The 19639-nt window shown below is 41.9% G+C and overlaps 1 protein-coding gene and 1 non-coding gene across 2 annotated transcripts in view; one reads left to right on the top strand and one right to left on the bottom strand.

Annotated features, from left to right (window-relative positions):
- Positions 1-18395, bottom strand: part of LAMA4 (laminin subunit alpha 4) — a 124117-nt gene extending 105722 nt beyond the window's left edge. The window contains exon 1 of the mRNA XM_070733359.1: positions 17864-18395. Within this exon, the coding sequence (XP_070589460.1) occupies positions 17864-18064 (201 nt within the window). The 5' untranslated portion in view covers positions 18065-18395. The remainder of the gene's footprint in view (positions 1-17863) is intronic.
- LOC139158235 (U6atac minor spliceosomal RNA) lies at positions 10216-10340 on the top strand. Its single transcript, XR_011557633.1, has one exon. It is a non-coding gene; the product is annotated as a U6atac minor spliceosomal RNA (small nuclear RNA).
- Positions 18396-19639: the final 1244 nt, after the last annotated feature.

Genomic DNA, 19639 nt, shown 5'->3' on the forward strand with positions numbered 1-19639 from the left:
TTATGATTGAGTCCATGACTTTGCACATGGACAGCATAGAGAGATTGGTCTGTAGTTTTCTACTAGACTGGGGTCTCCCTTTTTGAAGATGGGGATGACAGTGACCATAGGTTTGGTAGGGAACTGGTCCTGTAGGATTTTTCAAAGATTATTCTTAGTGGTTCAGCTAGGGCTGTGGAGAGCTTTTTTTTAGGAAGTATGCACATTAGGTCCGATTGACAGGGAGGATTTTAGGCTGTGCAATGTTTTTTCAACGTTGTCTTCAGTGAAGTGTATTTGTGTTAAATCATTGTATTTGTGGTACGACTAGGGAATTTTGGGCATGAGCTGTTGCTGTTTACAAAGACTAAGCCAAAGAATGAAGAGGTTAGCTTTGACTATTTCATCATAGCATTCTTTGTTGTTGGGTCCTTTTAGTGGTGGGAGGGGTCTTGAGTCCCTTTCTCTTATGCTCCTTATGAATAAATTGCTAGTCATGTTGGAAGGATGGGAGGGAGGGAGGGAGGGAGGGAGGGAGGCAAAGATTCTGATGTTTAAGGGACCCAGAAGTGAAGGGAAAACCAATGGAGGATTCCTTGCAGTAGAAGCAAATTGCCCCTTTGTAAGGCAAAGCTAAAGGGCTATTTGCTAAGCTCTAGCAAATCTCTCCAGCCTATTGACATAAAAGAATATCACAATGGCAACGCCATATTTATGAAATCCTGTAATCAACAGACTGTTTATTTCACCCAAATGCTGACTGGGATCCTTCTCTGGAGCTCTTCTATGCTGCCTGATTTATTCAGACTAATTAATTACAGATCTTTGATTGCTGACTGTGTTCTCACCACCACCAATTACACTCCAACACTTAAATGAAATTAAACAACGATTAAATAAAACACTTGGGTGGGGGGAAGGAAGAATGTAGAGAATAGTAATGTGTTTTAAAGTAAATAAAATATTTAATTTACTACTGTGGCCAAACATAATTTGCACTGATGAAGATTTTTCCACATGGTTGCCTCCTTTCTGATACAAATGCAAAGCAAAATACTATTCAACAATAGAGTCGGAATTAGAGATGGGGTTGATTCCAGGATAAACATTTCAGTTTGGCATTCTCTATAAAACTGCACACTCATATTTTCCATTTACAGCAGGACTAACACATTTTTAATTTAAAGGCGTTCTTTCCCACCAAGTAAAAAGACACAATTGCTCACTGTACGTAATCAAGCAGAGAAATCACTGCTGCCCTAAAATAATTCTGGAACTTAAAAAGTATATATAAAAAAGTATTGTACTATCTAGTGTACCATAGCAATAATTTTTGTGACATCTTTTATTCATTAGGGCTGTGCAGCATTTTGGATTTGGAATGAACGAAACAACTGTTGGGAACTCTAAAGCAGTTGTATCTTTTCTCAGAATTATTTTCTCACATTTTATAAGATTAAAAAAAAAGTAGCAGGCCCGCTTGACTAAACTAAATTAGCTGTGCTGTAAAGTTAAATAAACTTTAAAAAAAGACAGAGAGGTCGTTATAGAAATTTGCAGCGTTAAAGTAATAATAAACCTGTATATAAACCATAATAAGAAAGAAATGGTTTAAAATGAATACTGTATATGCAAACTACAAAAGCTTTTTTTCTAGATGATGAGTAGTCTGAAGATAGAATATTCATTGGAACACCTTGTATTTGCTCTGTCCTTTTCTAATCAATTGAAATCAACGATCCAGCAATAACTCCTGGGATTAAGCTTGAATTTATTAGTATCTTTTCCATTAAAGGCAGTAAAACCATTCAACGGTATTTCCCTGCCTTCCATGGACCATTAAATTCTCTGGTCATTAGTCTCTAAAAAGGAGAGTCTCCTTTGAGCTGAATTTGACTCTGATGACTTCATTATCATAATCCTGCAATAATATAGAAATGATTTCCCATTATTTTTACGCAAGATTCCTTAAAAAAAAGCAAAAAAAGCCCTTCCCATCTAACCTACAGTCAAAAGATTGTCCGCTGACCTCCCATACTTAGCATTGTGAGTCCTAAGAGTGACTTGATGCTGCCTTAATTAGCTTCTTTTTCAGTTCTCACAGATAATTGCCAACTGAATTGTGCCTACGTCGCTTATTTGTCTCCTAATTTTCTAGCTTCTTCTCTTCCAGTTCTATTTTTGCATGCCATTGTTTTGCTTCCTATTCTATTCCATGTTCCCCAACCTGCTTTTAATCTCCCATTATTTTATGTTAGTAGATAAATCTAGATTCATATGTTGTGCTAAGCCATGTTATAGTCTATTTGGTTGAGTTTACTTGATGAAGCCTCTGCATTATCACCCTTTCCAACTGAGAATCTTTCAAAACACTCACTCGCGAAGTCTTCATATTGTCCTAATCTGTAGGCTTTGGATGCTCTCGGTGGTGCATATGCTTGTGACCCTCAAGCACAAAAGACATTCCAGGCAATTATTTCATGCACTTTGTCAATCTGACAAAATTTGATTGTTTTGTTGAGTCTAAATATAACTCTAGATATGTACTCTGTATGTTTTTGATTTTCTTGGTAAATTTTGAGTGTCTTTATAGCTGTATCAAGTCTTCATCTTCAAAGGTAATTTGAAAGCATCATAAACAATAGAGCAACATAGCACACACAGAGAAATTGAAGTTTGGCAAACTACACTATAATATCTTTCTCTCCTCACTCTCCAAACGTACAACTCTAAACAACCAAAGGGCAACTTAAGACTGTATAAAATATGAATTGAAGATAAGACACAGTCGGTACCATGAAGACATGATGTAAGAAAGAGGTTGGGGCAAAATTGATTAAATGCAATCAATATTTCAACTGAGAGACTACCAAGGGTGAAATTCAGCAGGTTCGGACAAGTTCTATAGAACTGGTGGCATTGATTATGTGCAGTTTAGAGATCCAGTAAATCGCACCACTGACTGGCCCGGAAAGAAGCCTATGCATTGAGAAAGAAGCCTATACATTAAGATGAGCAGAAGAATCCTTTAAACTGTACTGATGGGGATGAGAATTCACAGTTAATTCACATTGTTAATGTTGGAAATAATGAAAGATAATGTGTGTTAGTTCTTGGCTTAAATTCTTTTTCAACCCCACAGTTTGAATGCTCTGGCTTTTTGAGGTACGTTACAGCTTTCTTTATGGAAATCACCCTAAGTATTATGGTCTCTCACCATACCACTAAGTATTATTGACCTTTTGACACTGATCTGAAAGAGTTTTAACAGGCCAAATCATTCTTTAAGCAATGTGCCAGAAATACTGACTTTCACAATGATTTTAGTCAGGATTTACTTTTTCCTAGTTGGATCAGAGAAAAAGGATTGTAGCTGCTCATTATTAAATACATCAAGTGAAGGGCTACTGTTGTGGTTGGCTCTGGCCCAGCTCCTGCCCCAAGGAATGTGGAGGTGGATGTGGGGGAAACATCCACACGCCACAGGCCTGTTTTGCTCCTGATAGAATCTCCTGACGAAGGCTCCTCTGACAAAGGAAGCGTCAGTAGCAGGGAAGGGGAGGGTTTGGCAGACAGCCCAGGAGGAGATAAATCATCCTTATCAGAGAACAACTGAAGGATTATTACAGGAGATAAGTGAGGCCACCTGTGGTTGGGTGGGGCTGCTGTAATTAGTGCTACAGATAAAAAGAACAGCGTTCTGATTTAGCCTTGTGGAAGTTTATCTGATTCATAGTTTTGTCAAGATTGTGGTTTTTGCTGTTTCCCTGTTCAAGACTGTGTATTGACTTTCTGGACTTTGGAATTTTCCAAGTTACTGGGTGAGAAATTGGATTGTATTTAACCTGTGTCTTGTGTGTACCAGAAAATCCCTTTGACATTTAAAAAGGGAGTTTTTTCTGGTTTTCTGTTGAGAAAGACTTTTGGTTTTCTTTCTATCGTGTGGTGTGTGTCTTTCTGGATTAATTACCCTGTAATTATGGGCGGTTGGGACACGCCGGCAGAACAACTACCAAAATTTTTACTACCACATTGTGGGCATGTCTTATGCTATTCTTTCATTGATATATTTTATTCCTATATCTTTTCTTCTGTTCTTTCATTGATATATTTTACTATGAGAATATCCTCTGTAACCTTCATTATGTTTTGGACAAAATAAACAAACAAACAAACAAACAAATAAATAAATAAATAAAAAAAATATTTCAGTACAAATTGGGTGCTCTGGGGTGGAGCTCCATTTTCGCTACCCTACTGCACCCCATCCAGGCAGTAGCCCACTCCTGAATACACCACCAAAATACCAAAGAATCTTTACACTGCTAGTGTACTTCTGTCTTTTCATTCTTAAAGAACCATGCCTCTGTTTATATGGTAAGCGAGAAATTGAAACTGTGGATAATGTTCTTTAAACTACTTATTTTATGGAGATATTTACACTATATACATATCTCCAATCAGAATATGATATTTAAGCAGGACTAAGGATAACCATTGCAACCTCATATTTATTGACCTGGAATTAATGGTCTCAGGTAGTGTAGTCAGGTTTTGTATGCTAGTTACAATAAAACATAAATTAGTCCTTCCAGAGGACTAAGTGTGCATATTGTTTTGTGTTAATATAATGTTATATTTGTTCTTTTATAAGTTTCTTATATTATGCTTCAATTTTGATGTGTTTTAGTATTAGTTTATTTTTAATTTGTTTTGGTCTACAACTGTAATAAACTAAACAATGGCTGAATTGCTGAGTAGGTGAAGGAATAGAGTATGTTTCCGAAGTTGTATTGGATCTTGGATCTATCCAAAGAGAAACAAGGGAAATTATAATATAGAAACAGAATGACGGAATCATGATGGGACTGACAGAAAAAGTCAGAGCCAGTTGAGAATTAAGAACTATACGTGGAGAAATGAACTACAGTCTTAGGTGGGTTTTTTTACTTCCAAAAAAACTTACTCAACTGGAATCTTCTGAGAATGAGAAACACATCTCCTAGAGAGCGATCTGGTTAGGCTAAGAAAACACTGTTTAAAGGACTGTGAAAGTGAGAGAGCAGGAAAAACGGCTCTACGGCACTGAAAAAGCAAAGGCAGAAATACAAGCAAAGCTTGCGTGTTATTGCAATTCAGGCCACCAAGCTGAGAGAATTTCCTGAAAAGCTCTGCAGATTACTTAATATGCATACTGTATAGGAAAATATCTAAGGTAGGGGTGTCCAACCCTGTCAACTTCAAGGCCTGTGGACTTTAACTTCCAGAACTCTCATGGTTGTCTGCGGAATTCTGGAAGTTGAAGTCCACAAGTCTTAAAGTTGCCAAATTTGGACACCCCTGATCTAGGGCATAAATTGAGTTAGGATTAAATTTATTCTAGTTCACTGCTGAGATAGAGCAATGTTAGAAGTCTGGCAAGCCCTTTCTGAGTACCTCTTTTTTTAGCCATCTCCTTCACCCTATTATTGCTATTGTGCAGAATTAAATGAGAAGTTATGGCAATTAAATGAGAAGTTATGGCATCCAACGGAGGTAATCTCCCACCAGCTAATTATTCTCTATAATGATCCCTTAATAATATCCCTTATATCATACCCACCAGGGGTGAATTCCACTTATCTTCATCACTGGTTCGCATTGTGATGCTTTGCGTGTGCAAGCACGCTCTGCTTGTACTTCCCTTCATGCAATTTCACTTCTGTGCATGCTCAATTGCTGGAATCAGCCCAAAACACAGCTGAGAAGCTGATCAGCTGTGCTTCGGGAGGAAAAAAAAAGGTCAGTATTAACCCAGGGGCAGCAAGGAGGGCCCTTTTTCAAGCAGTGAAAGAGGAGAAGCTATCTAAACAGGGGAAAAAAAAAAAGATTGTACACACAGACTGGCACTGACTGAATCGGATCTGTGACATCACCAGCAGGTCACTACTGGTTCGGGAGATCCGGTCTGAACCAGGAGGAACCCACCCCTGACACCCACCTTTATTAAAAAGGTTTCTTTTCCTTTCAAGTCCAAAATCAGAATCAATAGTGAAGAAGGAAAATAATTTATTGTTATAGCTGAGCAACCTGCTCTTCTTGAATGTTATGTTCAATAGTTTCTTTTGATTCATTCCACGAGTTCTGGCCGATGTCAAAATCTGGACCCCTCTTTTACTTGTTCTTCAGTTCTTGCTTTCCCTGAATTTAATCCTGGGCTCCTGAAGCAAATCTTGGTTCCTATTTCTTGGCTCCTTTCTGAAGTGCTGCCTATGAGCAGTTTTGGAACCTAGAATTTGCAATGATGCTCTTGAGTCCTGTGAGAAAAACTATAAGTGGCCATTCTGAACTGATCAGCAGTGGGCTATGTAGAAGTGTGAGAAGCAAAACCAACTTCTCTTAAGGCCCGGGCAGTGAATTCACACTTTGGCTTCACTTCATGAGAAGCAGAGGTTCTACAAAAGATCCTGGGCACTTATCAATCATTAAGTATTGTACCACATGATTCTTGACAAATGTATATTTTATTTTATGTACGCTGAGAGCATATGCACCAAGACAAATTCCTTCTGTGTCCAATCACACTTGGCCAATAAAATTCTATTCTATTCTATTCTATTCTATTCTATTCTATAGCAAATTAGTAGTATCGGAACAGCTCATTCACTCACTTCTATATATTTCACCCTTCCCATATGCTGGTATTTACTATCTTTCAGATTTGCTTAGTTTTATAGTTTTTCTTTTCGTAAAGCGCATTTAAAGCTCTTTTCATTCACTATTTACCTTTAATTAATAATTCCCACACTGAAAAGACACACAAAGGGTGGGAGCATATAAAACTGATAAACATTAAGAAGCAGGTTTCTTAATATTTAACTTTGCAAGCCTTTGTCATACAGGGCAAGGCTGCTGCTTCAGCACAATCAAAAAACCAATAAAACTGCACAAAAGGAAATATATATTACTTCTAGCATGTCATGTTTCAGACTAACCACATTTCCACTGTAGGTTGTCTACATCCAAAGCATTTGAGGAAAACATTATGCAAAATATTTGTGTGGCAGGATTAAATGACATAACAGCCAGAATATGTGTTTCAGCATGCTTCTTCACTCTATCATGTTTCATTGTTCTAGTGGGTTGCTTTTTCCCACTCTTCCCCAGATGCTGCATTCCAACTTGGAACATTCTATGAACTGATTATGTGATTCCCATAAAACCAATTTCTCTAAGATCTGGCACCAGAAAGCTTGACTATTGATCAATGTCTATTTAGGAGAGGAAGAAGATTTGAACTAGGAAATAAACCAAGAGGCTTAATCTGATTTCCAGGCTGGAAGCAAAAAACCGTGCCGAAACATGGGTGCACGATTCTATGCGTGATTCTGCTACCTGCACAGGTGCAGTAGCAGAATTGCACTGGACTCCGCTAGCACTTAGAGCCACTGGGGTGAGCACACGTCACCATTCCACCATAGCAGCCCACCTCTGCTTGTAGCACTTGTTCAAGGAGCAGATTGCAACTGTGGCTGATATGTGTATGTGTTGGTGTGTGTGTGTGTTTTTTGCAGAGATAGCTCTCAGGTGCTAATTGCTGGACCAGGAGGCTTTGTTTATAGTCACTAATCCCTTGATTACTTCTTGGCTGCATTATTGCAATATACTCTAGGTGGGACTGATTTTGAAGACCACTGATCCAGAATGTGCTACCTTGTTGCAATACTCAGTTTGTCAATGTAATACTATTGTTGTGCAAGCTGCACTGGTTTCTAATTTCTTTCTGGGAATATTCAAGGTACTGCTTATTTTTTTAAAATACTACATGACACAGAGCCATATTATTTTGGGCCTGCCTCCTCCCTGACTCCCTCGCGCTGCCTCCCATACACCCGGTGCGAGGTTGCCTCCCAGAGCATCTGGGCGCAGAAAGGCAAAAGGGGGGCACTTGGCTTTAGCCAAACTGAGGAGTCACCACAGTGAAGGAAAGGCACCAGCTACAAAGCAAGCGAGTGAGAGGAGAGGGGAGCCCTTCATCATGGGAAGGAAGAGGAAGCAGGTAGCAGCAGCAGCAGCAGCAGCTGCCGTTCGCTCAAAGGAGCGAGAGGTTCCCCCCTCTCGCCCGCCTGGCTTTCTCTCTCTGGCACAGTGTATGGGAGGCAACTTCTCGCTGGGTATATGGGAGGTGCGTGCTCCTCTTTGCCGCCTCAGAGCCCCTCTTTTTTTTTAAGCCTTAAAGTTTTGAATTTTTTTGATTCCCCTCACCTCACCTTCTTCCTTCGGCAGCGACTGTCCTCCTCCTCTTCTTCCTCTTCCTCCTCCCACTCAAATTTCGAGCTTTTATTTCTTTTCTAATGGGTTTGCACGCATTATTTGCTTTTACATTGATTCCTACGGGGAAAATTGCTTCTATTTAAGAACGTTTCTTCTTAAGAACCTGGTCATGGAATTAATTAAGTTCTTAACTAGAGGCACCACTATGTGTGTGTGTGTTTGTGTGTGTGTGGTGTGTGTGTGTATGTATATACACATACATACACACACACATGCATATAAAAGATGTCAAACTTGATTTCTTTGAGGGCCACATTAGGATTGTGTTTGACCTTGGGGTGCATACACAGGAAGCAAAATCTCATGAGAGGACACACGTGTGGCAATTTTTGGCGTTTTTTTGCTTCTGCGCCTAGGTGGAAGCAAAAAACCTGCACCTCACTCTCACGCATGTGTGTGCCCAACAGTCACCCAGAGCTGCTCGCGTATCCATACCAGTAGCAGTGGTAAGTTGGAACCCCTGCCTGGAGAAGGGGATAAGATTTGAGACGTTTCTGTGGGGCCAGCCTGAGGGAAAGAAGGGAGATAGAAGAGGAGGCGCTTCTGTGCGATAAGCCTGAGGGAGAGAAGGGGAGAGGAGAGGAAAAGAGAGGCCTCCTTAGGGCAAGCCTCGGGGAGAGAAGGGGAGAGGAGAGGATCAATTGGGCCAGCTGAGGGAGAGAAGAGGGATACGAAAATAGAGTCTTCTTTGGGCAACCCTGAGGAGAGGAGGGGAGAGGAGAGGAAAAGAGAGGCTTCCGTAGGGCAAGCCTCGGGGAGAGAAGGGGAGAGGAAAGGATCAATTGGGCCAGCTGAGGTAGAGAAGGGGGATAGGAAAATAGAGGCTTCTTTGGGCAACCCTGAGGAGAGGAGGGGAGAGGAGAGGCCAGCCATAATTACTCATTAATTTTCAAGCTCTAAATGTTGATTTATCAAGCCCAGTTACATAGTTCTGTAGTGGAGCATGGGTATTTAGCTAGTTACTATATATATATATTAAACATCAATAGGATGCATGTATATAGTCAATAACAATTAAAAACACAAATTAGAACCAAATTTCCACTGAATTTCCTGGAGAAACATGTATGCTTAAAATACCCTATGGAAAATGAGAGGCCAGGCGAAATAACGCCTGGACGAAAATTGCCAATGGCGGGAACCAACTCGGCTCCCCCATCAGCTGGGGGCGTTCTCCGCGATAGCGCGGGAACGCCCCAGAGCAATCAGTGGCCGCTCGGGCATTCTGGGTAATCCGAGGGGCGGGGCGTGTGCCCTTTATCAGGGCTTGCTTGCCCCCCCTCGGCTTCTCTTGCCCCGAGCTCGCCAACAAACGGACCAGCGAGCCTTTTCTCCTCGATGCAGCTAGGAAGAAGCTGAGGACGGTGCCCTTTCGGAGCCCCTGGGATCGCTAACGATCGCCAGGGGCAGCTCAGGTTTGCTTTGTTGGGGGAGAGGGGGAAGGTGGTCGGATGGCTTGCGGGGGCCGACGGCTCCGGCTCCCCCCCCACCTTGTGTAAGTGGCAGCGGGGCGCACAGGGGCTTCGCTGGCTTGGATCCTGGTGTCCGACGGCCCAGCTGGCGACGGTCTCGGAGCTTTCCGGTGTCGGGCGGCCAGTATGAAGCGCTGGGGAGTGAGTGGCAGCAGCGGGGAGGCTTCCCCCACGTGGTTTGTTGTCAAGTTCGGGGTTTCGGGCGGGCCGCACGCAGGGCGACGCCTGGGGTGTGTGCCACATGGCGAGCCTCTCGCACACACACCGCCCCCGGCGTGGCACGTCGTGCCTGGCTTTCCTTTTGTGTGTGTGTGGGGGGGGGGCAAGGCCTGAATCGAGCATGCCGGCACCACCCCTCCCTTCACTTGATGCGTCTCTATTGGACGCTGATCCGCGCGAGTGGTGGGTTGCTTCCAGTTCATTCCGGTTCAATGGACCGGTAGTGGCCGTGGTGTTGTGCGAAAGGAGAGATTGGCGCTCCCCTTGGTAAGGATGGAAGAGGCCCCTGTGGTCTTTACAACACGAGTATGGTTAAGGCTCTGCCACTTACTTCGTGGCATCTAACCAGTGTCCATCATGGTTATCAGCAATGCTGTTATCTTTATCACACCAAAAGAAAAAAGAATCATCTAAAATAAACATTCTTTGTCTGTTTATATTACATTACATTCTATATATTGCCCATCTCACTGGGGCAACTCTGGGCAAGTCATGATTTCTCTTCAGTCTATTTACTTCATTAGGGAGATTATTTGATGAGGTATGGAATAAACTATCATTTGTTTGGTGCTATTTTAGATGGTCAGTCATAACAAGTATGCCATAAAATTATTATTGCTAAAAATGAATGTTAAAATGATTTAATTTATTTAAACTGTATACTTGAAGGGGTTTAGCATAAACTGATTGGTAAAAAGATTTATTTATTATGTCAGTATAGTGAAATTGATTGAACTTGAATTGAATTATTAAAATGAATTAATGGATTTAAGTCAATAGACTTGAATTGATCGAACTTAAAATGAATGAATTCAAATGATCTAATTTAATTTAAGCTAGTATACTTGAATGAATTGATCCTAAGAGGAATGAATTAAATGAGCTAAGTTATTGAAACGATTGTATGTGAATTGGTTGAACATAAAGTGATTTGGAAAAATGATTTAGGTTATTAAGTCAGTATATGGGAATGGATTGTGCTTAATGAATTATCAGAATGGTTTAATTTATTAAGTTACTATATTTGAATTGAGTGAGCTTAAAATGAATTAATTTGAAATTAAGCTGATTTACTGGGGGGGCACAACACATGGGTTGTGATATTACAGGGGGGGGCAAAATCCCCCCCCCTCTGCCCGCCCCACCAATTCCACAGGGCAATGTGAGCATCCCTTTAAGGCAATCTTTAGCATACACAAATTTGGAGACATAAGGCTCATGCACGCTAGTTAAACATTGGGGTAGGCTAAACGGGCCATCAGGTTAGGAGCATTGGTTAGAACGAGATATATAATTGAGCCATAATGTGGTGGATATAGAAATGGTATGGGGATTAAAAATTTCATATTTGGAAATGCTTTTCATCAGCCCGGTCTCACTACCATTTGATAACAGTTCTTTCATACCCGGTGGATAATGGCGCCCTCCTAGGGCATTTTATCACAAGAGGGACAATAACAATCAGGGATAGTAGCCATGAAACCAGGTTAGGTGGTGTTGGAGCAACTGGACCTATGGAAAGACTGCTTTGTCAGTGAGAATGGCTTGTAGTGATCAAAAGACTGTAGCATTACTATAGACCTTGGCCCCTTTTGTCCATCATGGCTTCAAGGGACTTAGCTGGCTTCTGACAGCAACTTTGCAGTTAAAACCTTGGCTTCTGCTCATAAGCAGGTTTAGAAGAAACATTACAACAAATGATGGTTTTCTGCTACTTGGGAGGCCGTTAATCTGTATTACACTTTTATCGAACATTATAAATCTCTGCACTTCATTTGGAACAGCGCTGCTGAATACAAAGGATTTGTTTCTTCCTATGTAAGGATCTCCCACCGAGAGCACTGTGCAGAAATATATCTTGGCTTTTCTTTGAAGCACTGTGGAATGGGGACCTAAGAAGCGGTTTGGCAGACAGGTCTGGCATATTTCTTTACCACATTGAAAATAGGAATTAGGTTATTGGGCGGTAAGTAAATATAGCCTCATGCGGCTCCCTTACCCTCAATTTAAAATAAATAAATAATTGCCCTCACGCTTTAATAAGGGTTGACAGTGTTAATATAAACTGTTATAGCATGTGTAACATAGTGAGCTATGTTCTACACCTTACATAGTAAAATTTGCTTATTAAAGCTTTTTGTTGAGATTATATACATGTTATCAGGCCGGAGGTTTATTTTTGTATGCTTTCCACTTCACTTCCAAGTTGGCTTAATGGCAATCCTCCTGGTCAAATATGCCCTGAGGAATTATCTTTGTTAATTTTATGGCCATACTTAACTAGTGATGTATTGCGCTAAAGGGTTACTTGGTAACAGGGTTTTTATGTGCTTGCTCCTGGGTTTTTTTTTTTTTATTATTATTATTATTATTATTATTATTATTATTATTATTATTATTATTATTTCACGATGTGCCGGATCCTGGAGCAGTTGCGCATAGAAGTCATTATGTCTCCCTGAATGGTGCTACTAATATTCTGAATTTTGCCACATTTCCAAATGTGAAGTTATTGTACTGAAGGCTACAACAGTACGGGTGCAGTTGGTAGCAGGCCCCCTTTTCTGTACAAGCAAAACGGAAAGATACTATTAATACCATAACTACAGCCTGCAGATCCCCATGTCATTACCATGCTGAAGGTTGGAAATCTCCCAAATTCTGGCTAATCCTCTCATGAGTAAAACAATGAGGAACCGGATTGTGGGGGCAATAGCCTAGCTTTGTTAAAAGTGCTATTGCTAACATGTAGTAAGCCGCCATGAGTCTAAGGAGAAGGGTGGCATAAAAATAGAATAAATAAATAAATAAATTAGTCGGCTTATCTCAGCCCCTTTAGTTTGTTCATAAGAAATGGTATAGTCACTTACCGGAATGGGGGGCTTGCAAGAACGCTAAGCATTGAGGTCATCTGAATCAAATTCACGCTTGAGTTGATTTTAAGCTTAATATAAGTATTAAGCATTATATTAATTGTTTTTAATGAATAATTCAGAAAATGTTATTATCATAAACAATATTGAAGTCGTGGTGTCAGGATGATACCATTAATATTATGGTTATATTGATGAAGTCATGTTGGTAAAGCTAATCCATGCGCTAACGGTAAAGAAAGCATTGGCATGGGCCTTTGCTTATCTTCATAAATTTCTTGCAATTATTTTACTCCCTGGGTGAGCAGGCAAGGCCACGGAACATATTGGCTAATCTCCCTGGCATTTTAATGCTGGAGGAAGAGTATTATGATTTCCTGAGAGGAATACAGGAACATGGGACTGCAACTATGGTGTACAGCTGGCCCATCAGCGGAGTGAAGCGAGCCAGCAACAGGAGGTCCAGTCCGTTAACAGGGAGTATGTGTGCATGGGCAGGCGATTGGCAGCCACATGGCATAGGCTGGGGCGCAGGGTACCCAGAATTGGTAGATGGCACCATCGCTCAAGCAAAGGAGTGCAGGTTGCACCACATGGTTACATGCCATCACATAGGGGCAACAGGTGGACTTAGCTCTCCTAACAAAAGACCTCGGTGTCAAACTATTTGAAGATAAGGGGAATGATCAGGAGATGGTCCAAGGAAAGGACTCAGATTGGGGAGACATTAGTAAGCCGCTATACATTACCCAGTTTCAGGGGCAGCGGGCATTGGATGAGACCCAGATCCTCACCCAACGAGGCGAGGCTGTTTTTCACATGGCAGCCATAAAAAAGGGCCTTTGGGGACATGGTAGGTCTGCAAAGTGCTGTCATGATCGCATAGTAGTGGATCATGCAAGGTTCCCTGGGCCAGCAAACCGAGGTTAGATGGGGGCTGCGGCAGCCGCGTTGGTTATGCACGGTGGCTGACCAGTAACGCAGATGGTGGTTTGATCACTGCCGGGTATATCAAACAAGGATATATGCCGGGGTATGATGGACTCAGTGCAAGTAAAGCGAGGAAGCCAGGGAATAGTGCCCTTGGTACCATAAGACAGGCCTCCACAGGAGGATTGGCAGGATATCGGGTGGGATTCCCTCAGCAATACTGAATGCAGTTTTCAACAAGTTCTCAGCAAAGTAATGAATCCGGTGGCGGATGGAAGTCAGTGGTTTTTCATGAAGTATATTCAGAGCACCTGAGTACAAGTGTTTTTTGGGATCGGGTGGCTAACACTGTCTTTGTATCCTTATCGTTTCTCTAGGTCCTGGCCCTGCTCCACTTTGTTACGTGCGAAGTGCGAAGGAGCTGCCCTTCCATTGCCCACAGTAGTGAACTGCAGCCACAGCGTGGCTTGGTGGCTGAACGTTGAGCTGCAACATTATCTTCAGGAATGTGGAGGTTGCTGAGTCGCTGGGGCTTCAGAGGAAAGGCTTGAGCTCGGAGGTCTTCGTTTGAGACGGGTCTCTTCCGTTGTGAAAAGTCGGGAGCAGTGATGGGCCGGACCCAGATTGTTGGTGTTGCACACGGGTGGCAACGACCAGGTGATGGTGAAGGACTTGGCTCAGTGGCGTCAAATCATGGCAGTCCCCCGGGGCTTGCAGAGCATATGGAACAGATTGTTGGTGTTGCACACGGGTGGCAACGACCTGGTGGTGGTGAAGGACTTGGCTCAGTGGCGTCAAGTCATGGCAGTCCCCCGGGGCTTGCAGAGCATATGGAACAGATTGTTGGTGTTGCACACGGGTGGCAACGACCTGGTGGTGGTGAAGGACTTGGCTCAGTGGCGTCAAGTCATGGCAGTCCCCCGGGGCTTGCAGAGCATATGGAACAGATTGTTGGTGTTGCACATTGGTGGCAACGACCTGGTGTCGGTGAAGGACTTGGCACAGTGATGTCATGTCATGGTGAACCACCGGTCGTACAGGGCCTACGGCCGTGGTGTGTGGTTCTGGTGTGTGGTTCTGATACCCCCACATGGAGGGGATGCGGAGTCGCCGTCACACCAACAGCTGTTGACGGGACCAGGATATGGGTTAACATGGCAGGGGGAGGCAAAGTGATCTGACACACGGGCATGTGTTTTTAAACCTCCCCCCCCCAGCTTTCACTGGGTCAATTTAGGAAGACGTCAGGAGTGGCAATTTTACACAGACCTGCAGTGGTGCCTGCGTGAGCTGGGGCAGGCTTAGGCGGGGAGCAGGGGGCCAAGATAGAGATCTGACCCCCTGCTGTGGCAGAAACGGGGCGGAAAGGGTATCAGTAGCAACTGTGTGTTCTCCTTTGGGCATCTTTTGTAAGATGATTGGCACCCCCATTGCACAACTCAAGCTTCCTCCACGGACAGAGAGGTGTGAAGGGGGTGCCCTTGGGGCTCACCTACGTCATTTCCGGTTCCGGGTCATGCAAGGCGAGCCCTCCCACATGCTGGGCGTGGCTTTCGGGTCGGGAGTAGGCGGGGCACGCCTCACCCTGACCAGGCATGGAGTAACGCCTATTTCAGTTGCCCAAGTATGTTGTGTTCAGGAAACTCCGCCCCATTCAGTGACCCCTGCAGGTCTTTCTGTTAATATTTAATAAAGTGACCCATTTTACCCAGCTTGGTGTCCGAGTGTTCATTTCCCGTCCAAGGCAATAATAATTCCTTCTGCTTTGACTGCATCTTTATTCTTCCTTACCTTCCTTATATTAAGGGCTTGTCTATACTGTACAGAGATGTGACTATTAACTTGACCCAGATTTAATTTCCAACTAAAGCAATGCCTGGCGCTGGCATAAAAATATTTGCTTGGCTGCAGTTCCTTAAAAGTAAATATTTGTGGTGAAGCCTAACCCAGTGTAAAAATGTGCAGGGTTGAGACACCCAGATTAATCTCATGCATCCATTTAGGGGATTTTTGTGAGCTAAGATGTTCAGGTCTTTCTAGTCCCACCTCCACCCAGTCAATCAAGCAGTAAATCTAGTGATCCTGGAGGAAAAAGTTAAGCATAAGTTTTGGCCTTTGACTTTGATTGAGTCATTGTCCCATATATTCCCATAAAATAATATAAGTGTTATTTTATTAATGCTTGCCAGAGCAGAAAGGCGGGATAAAAATGAATAAATATATGTGATTTTGTTTCCTGATAAGGCATACTAATACATTTGAGCTATTATATATTGCAAACACCATTGATTTAAAGCAGATACTTTACTCAATAAGGTATCCTATTTTCAATGGCTATTGGAAAATATAGGATTGGGATGGGGAGATACTTATAGCAATGCTTATATTTAACACAGTCCTAAAAGTAGGAGTTTCAACTACTTGTTTGATTTGAGAGTCCTTTCTGGCACACACTAACCCAAACATGAGTATTAAGAATTTCTTATTCATTCAAACTATGGAAGAATACCAGAACAACAACAATAACATATTTTTATAAATTCTCTATTTGCTAAATACTGGTTCATTAAAAATTGAGCTGCAAACCAGGATGTTCAATTTAAAATCTGCTATACATTTATCAGTTAAATTTAGTAATACTAGTTAGTGAAGCAATGCTTCAATCCTGGAAACTCATTTTTGGCTAAGCTCTGCAGACTTTCTAGGTTATTGTCCAAAAATCTCTTCTTTCCCATGACCTCTCTGTCTTAATTTGCCTCCTACACAATATCACTTTTACAGGATATAGTTTCTCCCACCCAAGTCAAATTGTGTTTTCTCCTCCCACGTCAGCTGTGAATGACACTTAAACCCAAACCAATAAATGACAAGTATCCAAGATGGAAATAAAACCTACTGCATTATCATTTTTTCCTATATTTTACATTTTGAGCAAATATATTTTTGTGTCATTAAAGTACATTGCTGTCTTTATTTTCTTCTAGATAGAAGAACATTCTGTTGCAGATGGTCTTCATCCATTTATTTCCTAAAGTTTGAGTGTTACAAACTTTTACTTAGAACACAATTGTGACACAAGTCCTGAATTCTGTGGCAATAACTTCCAAACGAGCAAGTGAAGTATTGATGAGGTTACACACATTCCTGTAAATGTAACACAAAGTCTATAGGCTAAGATTCTGTACCATATTACAATTTTGAATTCTACTCAGTAGGATGTATAATTACTTCTGATATCATACTTCCAAACTGGGAGAATAGACCCATGTGATACAATCATGGAATACAAAGGCTTATTTTCATTGGTGTTCCTAATTTGTATTTAAGGAGCATGCAGTGAGTGTTCTATGTACAAAACAGTTTCTAGGGGAATTTTGGAAGGTTAATCACGTGGTGATATCAACCGTAATGAATATTTTGTCTGGAGAAAACAAGAATATTATAGCAATCAAGAAATGCTCAAGTTACAACAAGGAAAATATATATTTTCTCATAAGAATATGTATTTTCCCATTAAGCACTATAATAACCTTTAAAATGTCCATCGACTCACACAGGTCTTTGTTGGATCATAGGACTGTGTGTTCACATTGAAATGAATGGGATGAACTGTATATTCATGCAACTAAACAAAACTTTCCTGCCAAAGACAGTGAAAGCATTAGATTTTGTTATTTAACCTATTTTTTTCTCTTTCCTGATAATCTAATAACTCCTTCTTAAAATCTTCCTGGAATTTCAGAGGCCTTACAATCTCGACACAAGTACAAACATTTCTTTCAAAGGGAAGGTGGTACTATAAGTTAATTTGCTTGAAACTCTTGGGTAGGCTATTGTTTACTCATGAAAAGCCGAGCCAGCTAACTTGAATTTGGTGTACTGCACCCAGAAGATTCACTTTGGGAATTTGAAAGGGATTTTTTTTCTAGCAGCGTTTAAAAAGCCTTTACAATCTTCCCTAGCCCCACACTTTGGCTTTCAAGTGGAGGGCATTTGCATCACCCGTTTGAAGTCTTAAACAAATATGAGAGAAAGCATACAAAGGAGAAAGGTCAACAGACAGGAGAGTGACTGTACCTCAGTGAAATGCGACCACTTCCCAAAAGCTACAGCTTGCTGCTGCCCTCTGAGAAGGCTATTGTCTTGGCTACCATGGGCTGAGCTCTCTTCAGTGTCAAAATGAAAAGCGTTGTCCTCCGCCGAAGCTGAGCATAAGGAGAAACATCCCAGGAAGGATAATATAGGAAAAAGCAGGGTCCAGGCCAAGATCAAAGCCATCTCCTCCCCTCACATTCAGCAGGGATCTTTCAGCTTCTTGCTTTTTTGCTTCTGCTTTAATTGCCTCCCGGCCCACTTGGTTGAGTGGCGCCTCGGTTATTTTAAGTATCAGTTTCCAGATGTGGGGCTTCTAAGTCAATTTGCCACAATTCCTTCTCAGAAGAGTGCCTTTGCTTTCTTTCTCACTGGCTTTCGGAGTCTGGAGTTGCTCTTTTTTCCCTGGAGGCTCCGGCTGAATAACATACAGATGGGCAGTGCTTAACAGAGAGTGTCAAAATGCAGATTGTATTCCAGGAAAGCAGCCCGAGCTGTGCTGCCACCTTATCTCCCCTCAGTCAGGATACAGGCTGAGTTTGGATTCAAAACTCTGGCTTCCGCCAACTTTTTCAGGATCGTCATTCCCCTTTCCCCTTGCAGCTTGAGAGCCACCCACGCAGCATTCAAGTCAGACCTCCCCACGCTTCCTCTTACATCCCCTACTCAAGGCTTAATAGGACCTTGCTGATGATGGCTATCTTACAGGATATCTTTCAAAGTATCAAAGGCATGGAAAATTGGGTAGACGGGTAAACCCACAGTCAGAAGGATGATACGGAGACAGGATTTTCTTTTTTGCCATTTGAAACTTCAAGATAAAATCAGGGACCCAAGACGTTCTAGACACATGATCTTTGCTAGAAAATGGACATCTTAGCACTCTTTATTAGATTCTCCTTTCCTCCCATTTCGTCTCATCAAATCCGTTTGCTGGGGGAAAAAAAATTCATTCAGTACCGATTTAGAAAATGGCTCCATTATGCAACTGCATGAACTTTTATTTACAAAGACCAACTTGTTTTCCTTTTCAAGAGATGCTTTGTGAAGTCGCTGAAACAAGGCTGGTAGTGTATAAAATTCTGCCAAGTAATTGACTAGTAACGGCCTCTCTATTTGTAGACTAAACCCTTTAGATCATGACATCATTTTAAAGCATTTTAAAGTTTCCAAGGTTTTTAGCATACTGGCAACATTTCCATTAAAAATGGCAGTATTTACCTAGGACAGTGATGGCGAACCTAGGGCACAGGTGCCACTGGTGGCATGTAGAGCCATATCTGCTGGCATGCAAACTGCTGCCCTAGCTCAGCTCCAATGTGCATGTGTATGCCGGCAAGCTGATTTTTGGCTTGCACAGAGCCTCTGGAAGGGCATTTTTGGCTTACAGAGAGCCTCTGGGGGGATAGAGGAGGGCGTTTTTACCCTCCCACGGCTCCAGGGAAGCCTTTGGAGCCTGGGGAGGGTGAAACATGAGCTTACTGGGCCTACCAAAATTCTGATAAAGTATCTTTGCTTCGATCTTTAACTCAGGTGTTGAAGAAAAATGATGTCTATAGGAAAACAAAATTCACTATCATATTTGGGAGAAGATACAGTCAGAAAAAACCAGTCCAGTTTCTTTGGCTGTTTCCTTAAGAACATTAGAGCAGGCCTCCTGGTCCTATTCAGTTCAGCATTCCTTTTCTAATTAATCAGATGCATGTAGGAAAGTTCAAAATCATGGAACACAAATTATTTGATCCTGACAATCTGTATTCC

Source organism: Erythrolamprus reginae, chromosome 1 (genome assembly GCF_031021105.1).
Source record: "Erythrolamprus reginae isolate rEryReg1 chromosome 1, rEryReg1.hap1, whole genome shotgun sequence".
NCBI classification, from domain to species: Eukaryota; Metazoa; Chordata; class Lepidosauria; order Squamata; family Dipsadidae; genus Erythrolamprus; species Erythrolamprus reginae.